The following is a 12,659-nucleotide window of genomic DNA, read 5'->3' on the forward strand; positions in this document are numbered from 1 at the left end:
CATCTAAGGGTATGGAATTAGCCTTAAAGGCCCACAGGAGGTCCAAGAACCAGCCAGTGACAGCAGGACCAACTAATACCAGAGATAACCAGATGGCAAAAGGCAAACGCAGAAATGTTACTAACAGAAATCAAGGCAATATGGCAGCATCTGAAGCCAGTTCTCCAAAAACAGCAAGTCCTAGATACCCCAACACACCAGAAAAACAAGATTTGGATTTAAAAATCACTGGTCATGATGCTGTTAGAGGAACACAAAAAAGACATAAATAAATCTCTTAAAGAAATATAGGGGAACATGACTAAGTTAGAAGCCCTTACAGTGGAAACACAAAAATCATTTAAAGAAATTTAGGAGAATATGGGTCAAAAGATAGAAGCCAATAAAGAGGAAACACAAAAAACACTTAAAGAAATGCAGGAGAATTTGAGTCAACAGGCAGAATTCATGAAAGAGGAGACACAAAAATTGATTAAAGAAATACAAGAAAACACAAACAAATGAAGGAACTGAGCAAAAACATCCAGTTTCTAAAAACAGAACTAGAAACAACTAAGAAATCACAAAGGAAGACAACTTTGGAGATAGAAAACCTTGGGAAGAAATCAGGGGTCATAGATGCAAATATCAACAACAGAATATAAGAGATAGAAGAAAGAATCTCAGGTGTGGAAGATACCATAAAAACCATTGACTCAACAGTGAAAGAAAATGCAAAATGCAAAAAGCTTGTAACCCAAAACATCCAGGAAATCCAGGGCACAATGAGAAGACCAAACCTAAGGATTATAGGTATAGATGAGAGTGAAGATTTACAACTTAAAGGGCAAGCAAATATCTTCAACAAAAGTATGGAAGAAAACTTCCCTAATCTAAAGAGAGAGTTGCCCATGAATATACAAGAAGCCTACAGAACTCCAAACAGACTGGACCAGAACAGAAATACCTCCCATTACATAATAATTAAAACCCCAAATGTACTAAACAAAGAAAGAATATTAAAGGCAGTAAGAGAAAAGGGCAAGTAACATATAAAGGAAGACCTATCAGAATTACACCAGACTTCTCAGCAGAGACCATGAAAACTAGAAGATCCTGGGCAGATCTCATACAGACTCTAAGAGAACACAAATGCCAGCCAAGATTACTATACCCAGCAAAACTCTCAATCACCATTGATAGAGAAACCAAGATATTCTATACCAAAATCAAATTTACACAATATCTTTCCACAAACCCAGCCCTACAAAGGATAAAAGGTGTAAAACATCAATACAAGGAAGGAAACTATACCCTGGAAAAAGGGAGATAATAAACTTCTTTCATCAAATCCAAAAGAAGATAACCCCTCAAATATAAAAATAACATCAAAAATGACAGGAAGTAATAATCACTATTCCTTAATATCTCTTAACATCAATGGACTCAATTCCTCAATAAAAAGACATAGACTAACAGACTGGATACGTAAACAGGACCCTACATTTTGCTGCTTACAGGAAACACACCTCAGTGTTAAAGACAAACACTACCTTAGAGTAAAAGGCTGGAAGGCAATTTTACAAGCAAATGGTCTCAGGAAACAAGCCAGAGCAGCCATTTTAATATCAGATAAAATTGACTTTCAACCTAATGTCATCAAAAGAGACATGGAAGGACACTTCTTACTGGTCAAGGGGAAAATCCATCAAGAAGAACTTGCCATCTGAACATCTATGCTCCAAATGCAAGGGCACCCTCATTTGTAAAAGAAACTTTACTAAAGCTCAAAGCACACATTGCACCTAACACAATAATTGTGGGCGACGTCAACACTACACTCTCCTCAATGGACAGATCAGGAAAATAGAAACTAAACAGGGACACAGTGAAACTAATTGAAGCATTGAACCAATTGGATTTAACATATATATATATATATATATATATATATATATATATATATATATATATATATATATATAATATTTCATCCTAAAGCAAAAGAATATACCTTTATCTCAGCACCTCATGGTACCTTCTCCAAAATCAACCATATAATTGGTAACAAGACAGATCTCAACAAATATAAGAAGATCAAACTCTTTCCATGCCTCTTGTCAGATCACTATGGGTTAAGAGTTGTCTGTAATAGAAGCAAAACCAACAGAAAGCCTACATACACATGGAGGCTGAACAATACCCTATTCAATGATACCTTAGCCAAAGAAGAAATAAAGAATGAAATGAAAGACTTTTTAGAATTGAATGAAAATGAAGACACACATACCTAAATCTATGGGACACAATGAAAGCAGTTCTAAGAGGAAAACTCATAGCCCTGAGTGCCTCCAAAAAGAAACTGGAGAGAGCATACACTAGCAGCTTAATGGCACACCTGAAAGCCCTGGAACAAAAGAAGCTAATTCACCCAGGAGGAGTAGAAGACAGGAAACCATTGGAACTCAGGGCTGAAATCAATCATGTAGAAACAAAACCATACAAAGAATCAACAAACCAGGAGCTGGTTCTTTGAGAAAATCAACAAGATAGTTAAACCCTTAACCAGACTAACCAAAGGGAACAGAGACAGTATCCAAATTAACAAAATTAGAAATGAAAAGGGAGCATTTTTTAAGATGCTTCTCCGCCATCCGAAGTTCTTCAGGTGAGAATTCTTTGTTTAACTCTGTACCCCATTTTTTAATAGGGTTGTTCGGTTTTCTGGAGTCTAACTTCTTGAGTTCTTTATATATATTGGATATTAGCCCTCTATCTGATGTAGGATTGGTGAAGATCTTTTCCCAATTTGTTGGTTGTCGATTTGTCCTCTTGATGGTGTCCTTTGCCTTACAGAAACTTTGTAATTTTATGAGGTCCCATTTGTCAATTTTTGATCTTAGAGCATACGTTATTGGTGTTCTGTTCAGAAACTTTCTCCCTGTACCGATGTCCTCAAGGGTCTTCCCCAGTTTCTTTTCTATTAGCTTCAGAGTGTCTGGCTTTATGTGGAGGTCCTTGATCCATTTGGATTTGAGCTTAGTACAAGGAGACAAGGATGGATCAATTCGCATTCTTCTGCATGCTGACCTCCAGTTGAACCAGCACCATTTGTTGAAAAGGCTATCTTTTTTCCATTGGATGTTTTCAGCCTCTTTGTCGAGGATCAAGTGGCCATAGGTGTGTGGGTTCATTTCTGGATCTTCAATCCTGTTCCATTGATCCTCCTGCCTGTCACTGTACAAATACCATGCAGTTTTTAACACTATTGCTCTGTAGTATTGCTTGAGGTCAGGGATACTGATTCCCCCAGATTTTCTTTTGTTGCTGAGAATAGTTTTAGCTATCCTGGATTTTTTGTTGTTCCAGATGAATTTGATAATTGCTCTTTCTAACTCTGTGAAGAATTGAGTTGGGATTTTGATGGGTATTGCATTGAATCTGCATTTTAACTATATTGATTCTACCGATCCATGAGCATGGGAGGTAGAATCAAAAAATGAGGTACTAGAAGAAAGGAGGAGTGGCCCCTGGTTCTGGAAAGACTCAGTGAAACAGTATTCGGCAAAACTCATTAGTCATTAGGGAAGTGCAAATCAAAACAACCCTAAGATTTCATCTTACACCAGTCAGAATGGCTAAGATTAAAAATTCAGGAGACAGCAGGTGTTGGAGAGGGTGTGGAGAAAGAGGAACACTCCTCCACTGCTGGTGGGGTTGCAAATTGGTACAACCACTCTGGAAATCAGTCTGGCGGTTCCTCCGAAAACTGGACACCTCACTTCCAGAAGATCCTGCTATACCACTCCTGGGCATATACCCAGAGAATTCCCCACCATGTAATAAGGATACATGCTCTACTATGTTCATAGCAGCCAGATGCTGGAAAGAACCCAGGTATCCCTCAACAGAAGAGTGGATGCAAAAAATGTGGTATATCTACACAATGGAGTACTATTCAGCCATTAGAAACAATGAATTCATGAAATTCTTAGGCAAATGGATGGAACTAGAGAACATCATACTAAGTGAGGTAACCCAGACTCAAAAGGTGAATCATGGTATGCACTCACTAATAAGTGGTTATTAACCTAGAAAACTGGAATACCCAAAACATAATCCACACATCAAATGAGGTACAAGAAGAAAGGAGGAGTGGCCCCTGGTTCTGGAAAGACTCAGTGAAACAGTATTCGGTAAAACCAGAACGGGGATGTGGGAAGGGGTGGGTGGGAGGACAGGGGAAGAGAAGGGGGCTTACAGGACTTTCGGGGAGTGGGGGGGCTAGAAAAGGGGAAATCATTTGAAATGTAAATAAATTATATCGAATAAAAAAAATTAAAAAAAGAAAGAAATGAAAAGGGAGATATAATAACAGAAACAGAGGAAATTCAAAAAATCATCAGATCCTACTACAAAAGCCTATATGCAACCCAACTGGAAAATCTGGAAGAAATGGACAATTTCCTAGACAGATACCAAATACCAAAATTAAATCAGGATCAAATAGATCATCTAAACAGTCCCATAACCCCTTAAGAAATAGAAGGGGTCATAGAAAGTCTTCCAACCAAAAAAAAGCACAGGACCAGACCTTCAAATAAGCCCTAACACCAATACCCTTCATATTATTCCACAAAATAGAGACAGAAGGAACACTACCCAACTCGTTCTACGAAACCACAATTACGCTGATACCAAAACCACACAAAGATCCAACAAAGAAGGAGAACTACAGGCCAATATCCCTTATGAATATTCACAATAGCCACAAACAATATAAAGTATCTTGGTGTGACTCTAACCAAACAAGTGAAAGATCTGTATGACAAGAACTTCAGGTCTCTGAAGAAGGGAATTGAAGAAGACCTCAGAAAATGGAAAAATCTTCCATGCTTGTGGATTGGCAGGATTAATATAGTAAAAATGGCCATCTTGCCTAAAGCAATATACAGATTCAATGAAATCCCCATTAAAATCCCAACTCAGTTCTTCATATAGTTAGAGCAATTCTCAAATTCATATGGAATAACAAAAAACCCAGGATAGCTAAAACTATTCTCAACAGCTAACGAACTTCAGGGGGAATCAGTATCCTGGACCTCAAGCAGTACTATAGAGCAATAGTGTTAAAAACTGCATGGTATTGGTACACTGACAGGCAGGTAGATCAATGGAATAGGATTGAAGACCCAGAAATGAACCCACATACCTATGGTCACTTGATCTTTGACAAAAGAGCAGAAACCATCCAGTGGAAAAAAGATAGCCTTTTCAACAAATGGTGCTGGTTCAACTGGAGGTCAGCATGCAGAAGAATGTGAATTGATCCATTCTTATCTCCTTGTGCTAAGTTCAGCTACAAGTGGATCAAGGACCTCCATATAAAACCAGACACACTGAAACTAATAGAAAAGAAATGTGGAAGACCCTTGAGGACATGGGCACCGGGGAAAAGTTCCTGAACAGAACACCAATAGCTTATGTTCTAAGATCAAGAATTGACAAATGGGACCTTATAAAATTACCAAGTTTTTGTAAGGCAAAAGACTCGGCCAAAAGGACAAAATGGCAACCAACAAATTGGGAAAAGATCTTCACCAACCCTACATCTGACAGAGAGCTAATATCCAATCTATACAATGAACTCAAAAAGGTAGAACCCAGAGAACCAAATAACCCTATTAAAAATGGGTTACAGACCTAAACGAAAAATTTTCACCTGAAGAACTTCGGATGGCTGAGGAGCACCTTAAGAAATGTTCAGCATCATTAGTCATTAGGAAAATGCAAATCAAAACAACCCTGAGATTTCACCTCACACCAGTCAGAATGGCAAGAATAAAAACTCAGGAGACAGCAAGTGTTGGCAAGGATTTTGAGAAAGAGGAACACTCCTCCACTGCTGGTGGGGTTGTAAGATGGTACAACCACTCTGGAAATCAGTCTGGTGGTTCCTCAGAAAACTGGGCATGACACTTCCAGAGGACCCTGCTATACCACTCCTGGGCATATACCCAGAGGATTCCCAGGCATGCAATAAGGACACATGCTCCACTATGTTCATAGCTGCCTTATGTATAATAGCCAGAAGCTGGAAAGAACCCAGATGTCCCTCAATGGAGGAATGGATACAGAAAATGTGGTATATTTACACAATGGAATACTACTCAGCAATTAAAAACAATGAATTCATGAATTTTTTAGGCAAATGGTTGGAAATGGAAAATACCATCCTAAGCGAGGTAACCCAATCACAAAAGAATACACATGGAATTCAATCATTGATAAGTGGATATTAATTAACCCAGAAGCTCTGAATACTGAAGACACAATTAGCATATCAAATGATTCCCAAGAACAAGGAAGGAGAGGGCCCTGGTCCTGGAAAGTCTTGATGCAGCAATGTAGGGGATTATAAGGACAGAGAAGTGGGAGGGGGTTGATTGTAGAATGGGCGGAGGGAAGAGGGATTATGGGACTTATAGGGAGGGGGAAACCGGGAAAGGGGAAATTATTTGGAATGTAAGCAAAGAATATAGAAAATAAAAAAAAAAAGGCTGAATGGCCAATGAGCTGAGGCAGGATTAGAAGGTGGGACATTCCGCAGATTTTCCAAGACACAGAATAAGACTGTCATATGAAAATGAGGACCAGGTAACCAGCCATGTGTCAGGACTTATAATTAAAAAAAATTGGCAAATCCAAAAAAAAAAAAAAAAAAAGAAAGAAAAGCCTGCTGGTGGTGGTGCACACCTGTAATCCCAACACTCTGGGAGGCAGAGGCAGGCAAATTTCTGAATTAGAGCCCACCCTGGTCTACAGAGTGAGTTCCAGTACAGCCTGGACTATGCAGAGAAACCCTGTCTCAAAAAAACCAAATCCCCCCCCCCCAATAAAATTTGAGCAATTAAGATATGAGTTAGTTGGGGAACAGAGACAAAGCTATTGGCTTAAACAGTTTTTTTTCAGATGTAAAAAGTCTCAGAGTTGTTATTTCTGGGAACAAAGTAGACGGGTGAAAAAATGCAAGGTTGCAGATGGCTTCTACCACACCATCCTATCCCCTTGGTTCACCACCAGAAGCACTAGCCCTCTGGAAGTTTAAGGTCAACTAAACTTTTCCTTTTATTGCTGTGATCATGGTGTTTAATGACAGCAATAGAAAACAAATCACAGCAAAAGTGACACATACGGAAGCTTTCAATGGCCCAGGCCACTTTTCTGATCATCACATATTGGGTGGACTATCTTACTGTGGGGTGGATTCACTGGCTCATTTGTAGAAAACAGAAAGCCATGAGCTGTCACTGCTGGGTTACCCGAGGACTGTGGCCTCTGTCTTGGCACCCTTCCTCCACTGGTTCTGAGGGAGGCCAGTAGACAATGTGCGTTCTTTTATGGAGATGCCCATGTGGCACAGAATTGAGGGATGTCTTGTACACACTTGTAACTCCATCTCTGTGGGTGGCAGAGACAGGAGGATGGTGGGGGCTTGCTGTCCCCAGGTTCAGGGAGACATTCTGTCTCCAACAGGCTAAGAGTGACAGACAAGGACACCTGACACCCTCTTCTGACCTCCGCTGGTGAGCACAGTTGTATGCACCAGCACCTATAGACGTACACTCACGCAGACACATATGCACACATAAATAGAAGTAAATAAATCTTTCAAAAAAGAAATGAGACTATGAACTCTTATTGTTCGAAGTCACTGAGTTTGGGGGTAATTTATCAAGTAGTGATAAATTATAGGCTTGTAATATAGGGTGTCTCTACTCTTCAGTCTAAGGTTTTCATGTGATAAATTTCTGTATAGGTCATTTCTTTAACATTTCCCAGAAGGTAGTTACCATTTTTTCATAATTATACCACTATTTTATCTAGCATAGTGCTCAACACCTATATAGATAATTATTTGCATTTTTTAAACATTTGGCCCTGTTCTTTCTCCACTTGTCCTCTGGATGGGTCACTTCTTACTTAGATTTTACATTGCCATTCTTTCAGCTTCAGATTGCGAGTCCTTTCTCTCCTTTAGCCCGATGTTTTCCATGAGAGTGTTAGTATGGACCCAGCAGAAGTGAGTCAGCAGTTCCTCTTCCCTCAGTTTCTCCAGTGTGCTCCTATGCCTCTCCCACCTGCACTGAGCTGCTGTCCTCCTTCGTGACATAACTGGTTGGCCCTCTGGGGCCCTCCTCCCCCGGCCCAAGTGGGATTGTCTTTACCATTTTGTGTTTATTTGTTTTGGCCTTATTCACTTTTAGAGTAAAAGTAAGTGATCTTGACTAGGAAATACTGTGGGCTAAGACTGAGGTTACCCTGAAGATTAAGAATCAAAACGTCTTCCTGGAATAGGAATCTCTGTCCCACTAAGAGTCAAGTTTGAGTTGCCTCTCTCATTGTGTGACCCTGTGAAACTCTCCAGGATTGCTGGTTAGCTCCTCACCTGTGGCACATAAATAAGGCTGCACATAAAGCTAGACATTGCTCTTACTTAGCACTTTATCTATCCCATAGTTCATCTTTATGGTGATATAAGTTCTCAGTTTTGGTCGGCAATTTAAATATAGCAAGAGATGTTTTTTATTATTAATAAACGATATTATTGCCAGCACTTTACATTTGCTTCTTTATTAATGTGCCAATGCGGCTGACAGGAATCTTATCTCTCACTAACATTCAAAACCATCCATTCATCTTTATATGCTATATTGCCAATATTTGGGATCAAACATTATGATTAATTGTTATACTATTTCTAAAATGTTTAGCAATTCATCATAAATAATTCAGAGATAAAAATTTCTCAATAAAAATAAGCCTAATTCAGTCCAAGAAAACACTACTGAAATAATTACATATGAAATTATGTCTTACATACGTAAGACAGAAGACAAAATCATGTAAATTGTCTTACAAGTTCAGGTTGACAGAGCTGTAAAACATGAAACTCAAATTATCTTCATGTTGTCCATATTTTTCTTAAATGTAAGCAACATGTGCTCTGACATTTTCCTTGACAAAGATTTACTATTACAGCAAGTAAGATCTGATCTGTGAGACTCTGAGGCATGGAGCTTTTAAGTGATTATTTGCTGCATGGGACTAGTTCCTAGGAAGGGCTCAGCCAAAAATGGGGCATCAATATCACACCAGTGCCCCCAGGGTTCACAGAACTTGGTGGAAGAGGGAACAGAAAGACTCTAAGAAATAAGGTTGGGCTTTCTTCAGGACACAACAACACTCTTGTACTTTTGAATCTTGTAGAGGCTGAAGCTGCTCATACAAGAGCCACACAGGGTCGGGCCAGGCCACGGTCCAGCTGGGAGGGGGAGGGGCACGTGAGCCTCCCACCCCTAGCTGATGACTGTTAGGGGAAAGACAGTCAGGCTTTCTCTAGGGGTGTGGCCCCTGGTAGATGGACCAAGCCCCGGGAGATGGCTGCACACTCATGGATCTATGGGCAGCACTAACCAGACTGTTATTAAACAAAACCAAACACCAAACATCAGGTTGGGAAGAGGGCATAGGGGATTCATGAGTTGAAAGAAGGGAAGGGATATGTATGAAAATGACCAACAGAGATATAGATATGTGCATATGAGATTCTCACAGAATAAATGATACTTAAAAAGAAGAACTGTCCCACAGAAGCTAAGGGATGCCTGGGAGCCAGCCTGTGGCTCTCCCCTTGACCTCCAACTGCCTGTCACTTTTGTGTCTGTCTGTCTGTCTGTGTTTTAACTGGCCATGCTCCTCACTGCGGGTTATCAGCTTCCTACCTCTTCCTGTGACTGGCTGAACTGCTGCAGCAGCTGTGTCTGGGCCAGTCTTACTCTTTCCAGCTCATCTGACTTCTGTTTCATTTCCTTCTTCAACTCTTCGGAAACTGAATCATCATGGCCAGTTTCCTTCTTCAAACGGCACTCGAATTCTGCAACCAGAGTTTTCAAGTCTTCAATTTCTTTTTTCTTTGATTCAGACTCTTCTGTGTATCGAGCATGGGACTCATGGAGCTTTTCTTGGAGAGAGGCCACTTCCAGCCGCAGGTCCTTTGTAGCATCTGCGATTAGGTCAGCTATCTGTAAGATAAGCTTCATGTTAGTATGCAGACAACTGTTTCTGGGGAGCTATAGCGCCCTCGCTGTTGTTCAGCTTCTTCTAATGAGCCAGTGTGCTTTCATCCCAGGACATATATAGGCCTTCAGATTTTTTTAAGTCAACACAGACTTTTATTTATTTCCTAAAATGGTATCCTATTAACTACTTGGGTATCCTTGGAAATATTTAAATCTCTGTGACTGGATCCAGCTCCCAAAAGTAACGAGTTTCCACAAACAGATGGGACAGGGCGTGGCTAGGCTCTGAAACCTCCAGGTCCCTGACTGGTTTTGGAGAACACCACTGTTGAGCCCCATTCACATCAGAATGCCAAGTTTACCTGGGATCTATTCTTTCTTTCTTAGACATGGATAGATGCACCCCAGACACTAGCTCAGTCTTTTATAGCTGCACCTTCCCATGTCTTGTGATCACAAACATTCTGTACTGTTCTACATGTAAGGATAGTGGGGTACCAGTAAATGATTAAAATCACCATCCCCCACCTCTCTCAGGTCAACTTTGTATCTAATTTTAATGGTAAAATCCCTTTGCCACTAGGGCTGATCTGCCACGACTGGTGAATTGGCTGGGACGAGACAGGACTAGCTACTGAGCATTGGCAGTCCAACCAATATGACAGAAGAAGTGTCACATTGGAGCGAACTGAACTGAAAGGCACGTGGCCACTCTGCTGTCACTATGGCAGCTCTGGAGGACACCAGGACACGGTGCAAAGGTGTCTCCTCTCGCCTTACTCAGAACATGAGACAACAACTGAGGGAACCTTCTGCCCAAAGCCTCCCTTCAGAATGGAAAAGACTTTTCTTTCCCCTTAAAAAACAAAAAGTTAAGCTTGGTGGCTCATGCCTGAAATCCCAAGCAAGGCAAGAGCACCACTGTGGCCTCTGCCGGCCACGGCTTCAAGGCGAGTGCCCGGTCTGTGAGCTGTTGTTTATAAAACAAAAAGGAAGGCACAAGAGCAGGGCAGGCTTGCAGAAGCTCCCCTAAGGTCCTCTACTTACACTCTAGTAGGAAAGGAGCCATGAGGCCTGGAAATGGCACAGGCACGAGCGAGCTCCCAGAGCTCTGTGGACACTGCTTAAAAACACTGTGCATCTAAACTTTGTTTCAAATGTTAAATTTACATAAGGAATAACTTTGGGAAGAAATCTGTTCACCACCAGGAGTCATTTCAGAAATTAATATTCTACTATTTTCAACTAATCGAGAAGAAGGAAGAGAGGGTCATTGGGTCTGAACAAATGGTTTCCCTTCCCCCAGAGCAAAACTGACAAAGACACAGAGCAAGCTGTCCTTGTGACAGGAGCTTCACAGACCCACAAATAAGTTTGGATTTTAAAAATAGGAGTCAACGTTTAAAACATCAGATTTCACCTAAAATATTTAAATTTAGAGCTTTTGTAAATAATGGCATATTTTGTTTGCATTTCTCTGCCCATAAAGTTCTAAGCTATTCAGGGCAGCTTTAGTCGTGAGCTGAAGGCAGAGAGGAGACGGCCACTCCAGGAGCCTTTGGTGCCAGGAACTCTGTGGGAAGATGTGAGGACCTGTCCCAGACAGACCAGGCCATCAGGGGAGCAGTGACACCAAGTTCCCAGCACACACTTCATTGTTTTAACAGGATTTCACCTAAAACATTCATAGATTCAAAGATGAAATCATCAAGAATTTCAGGACAGAAGCACCTGCATAGCCTTCTGGGTGGGGCCAGGTACTAACTGCATGTGTCATGGACTCTAGAGGCTGGTTCTCCTTGTTCATCACAGACTCTGAAGTGGCTAAACTTTCCATCTTCACACATAGGCAGAGTACTTCAATGGACTCTTTGCTTATTATAGTATTTTTTTTCCTCATCCAAAAATGCTTAAAACTAATTAGAATTAAAATATCTTCAGTTAAGAAAGTCTAGGAAGGAAAAATTTAATTGTATAAAATTCTTTATTATCCTTTGATGCCGGATTATGTAGCCATGCTAGTTATAAGTCATGCAGTGAAGTCAGTTTTAAAGATAAGTTGATGTCAGTAGAAAACAGATGCATACAGAGCTTGGTTGTGTGCTTCTGTAATTTATCTCCAGCATCCTTTCTGAAGAACAGGCAAAGCAAACCATTTATCTGTGTGGGTAGTAGAGCAAACGTGTGGAAAGGAAGGAATGCATAAGGGGGAGCATGCAGCATGTGTCACTGCGCATGCCCGAGGGGAGCATGGGGGCGTGTGTCACTGCGCATGCCCGAGGGGAGCATGCAGCATGTGCCACTGCGCATGCTCGAGGGGTGCATGCCTTGTGAGTCACTGGAGCATAGCACCAGCAGTGCTGACAAACCTTCTTTTGCAGGCCCTCCTGTTCTTGCTGATACTTCCGGATTATTTCCTGGTGTTTTTCTTTTTCAATGTCAAGTTCCAATTTAGCTTCCTCCTTAAAGAGAAGAGCTTGGTCCTGGAACTCAATGAGATGCCGGGCTCTTTCCTTGCTGAGTTCAGCTTCGATCTGGAAAACAGCATGGTAAAACATACAAAGCCATTTTACCTTGAAATAAGTACATCCAGTGTAT

General features: G+C 40.9%; 1 protein-coding gene across 1 annotated transcript in view; it reads right to left on the reverse strand.

The window, feature by feature from the left end:
* Positions 1-12,659, reverse strand: part of Lekr1 (leucine, glutamate and lysine rich 1) — a 185,636-nt gene that overhangs the window by 8,275 nt on the left and 164,702 nt on the right. The window contains exons 11-12 of the mRNA XM_052180402.1: positions 12,431-12,595; positions 9,765-10,064 (exon numbers count right to left, since the gene is read on the reverse strand). Coding sequence (XP_052036362.1) covers positions 9,765-10,064; positions 12,431-12,595 — 465 coding nt within the window. The remainder of the gene's footprint in view (positions 1-9,764; positions 10,065-12,430; positions 12,596-12,659) is intronic.

The sequence above is a fragment of the Apodemus sylvaticus genome, chromosome 4 (genome assembly GCF_947179515.1).
Source record: "Apodemus sylvaticus chromosome 4, mApoSyl1.1, whole genome shotgun sequence".
Lineage (NCBI taxonomy): Eukaryota > Metazoa > Chordata > Mammalia > Rodentia > Muridae > Apodemus > Apodemus sylvaticus.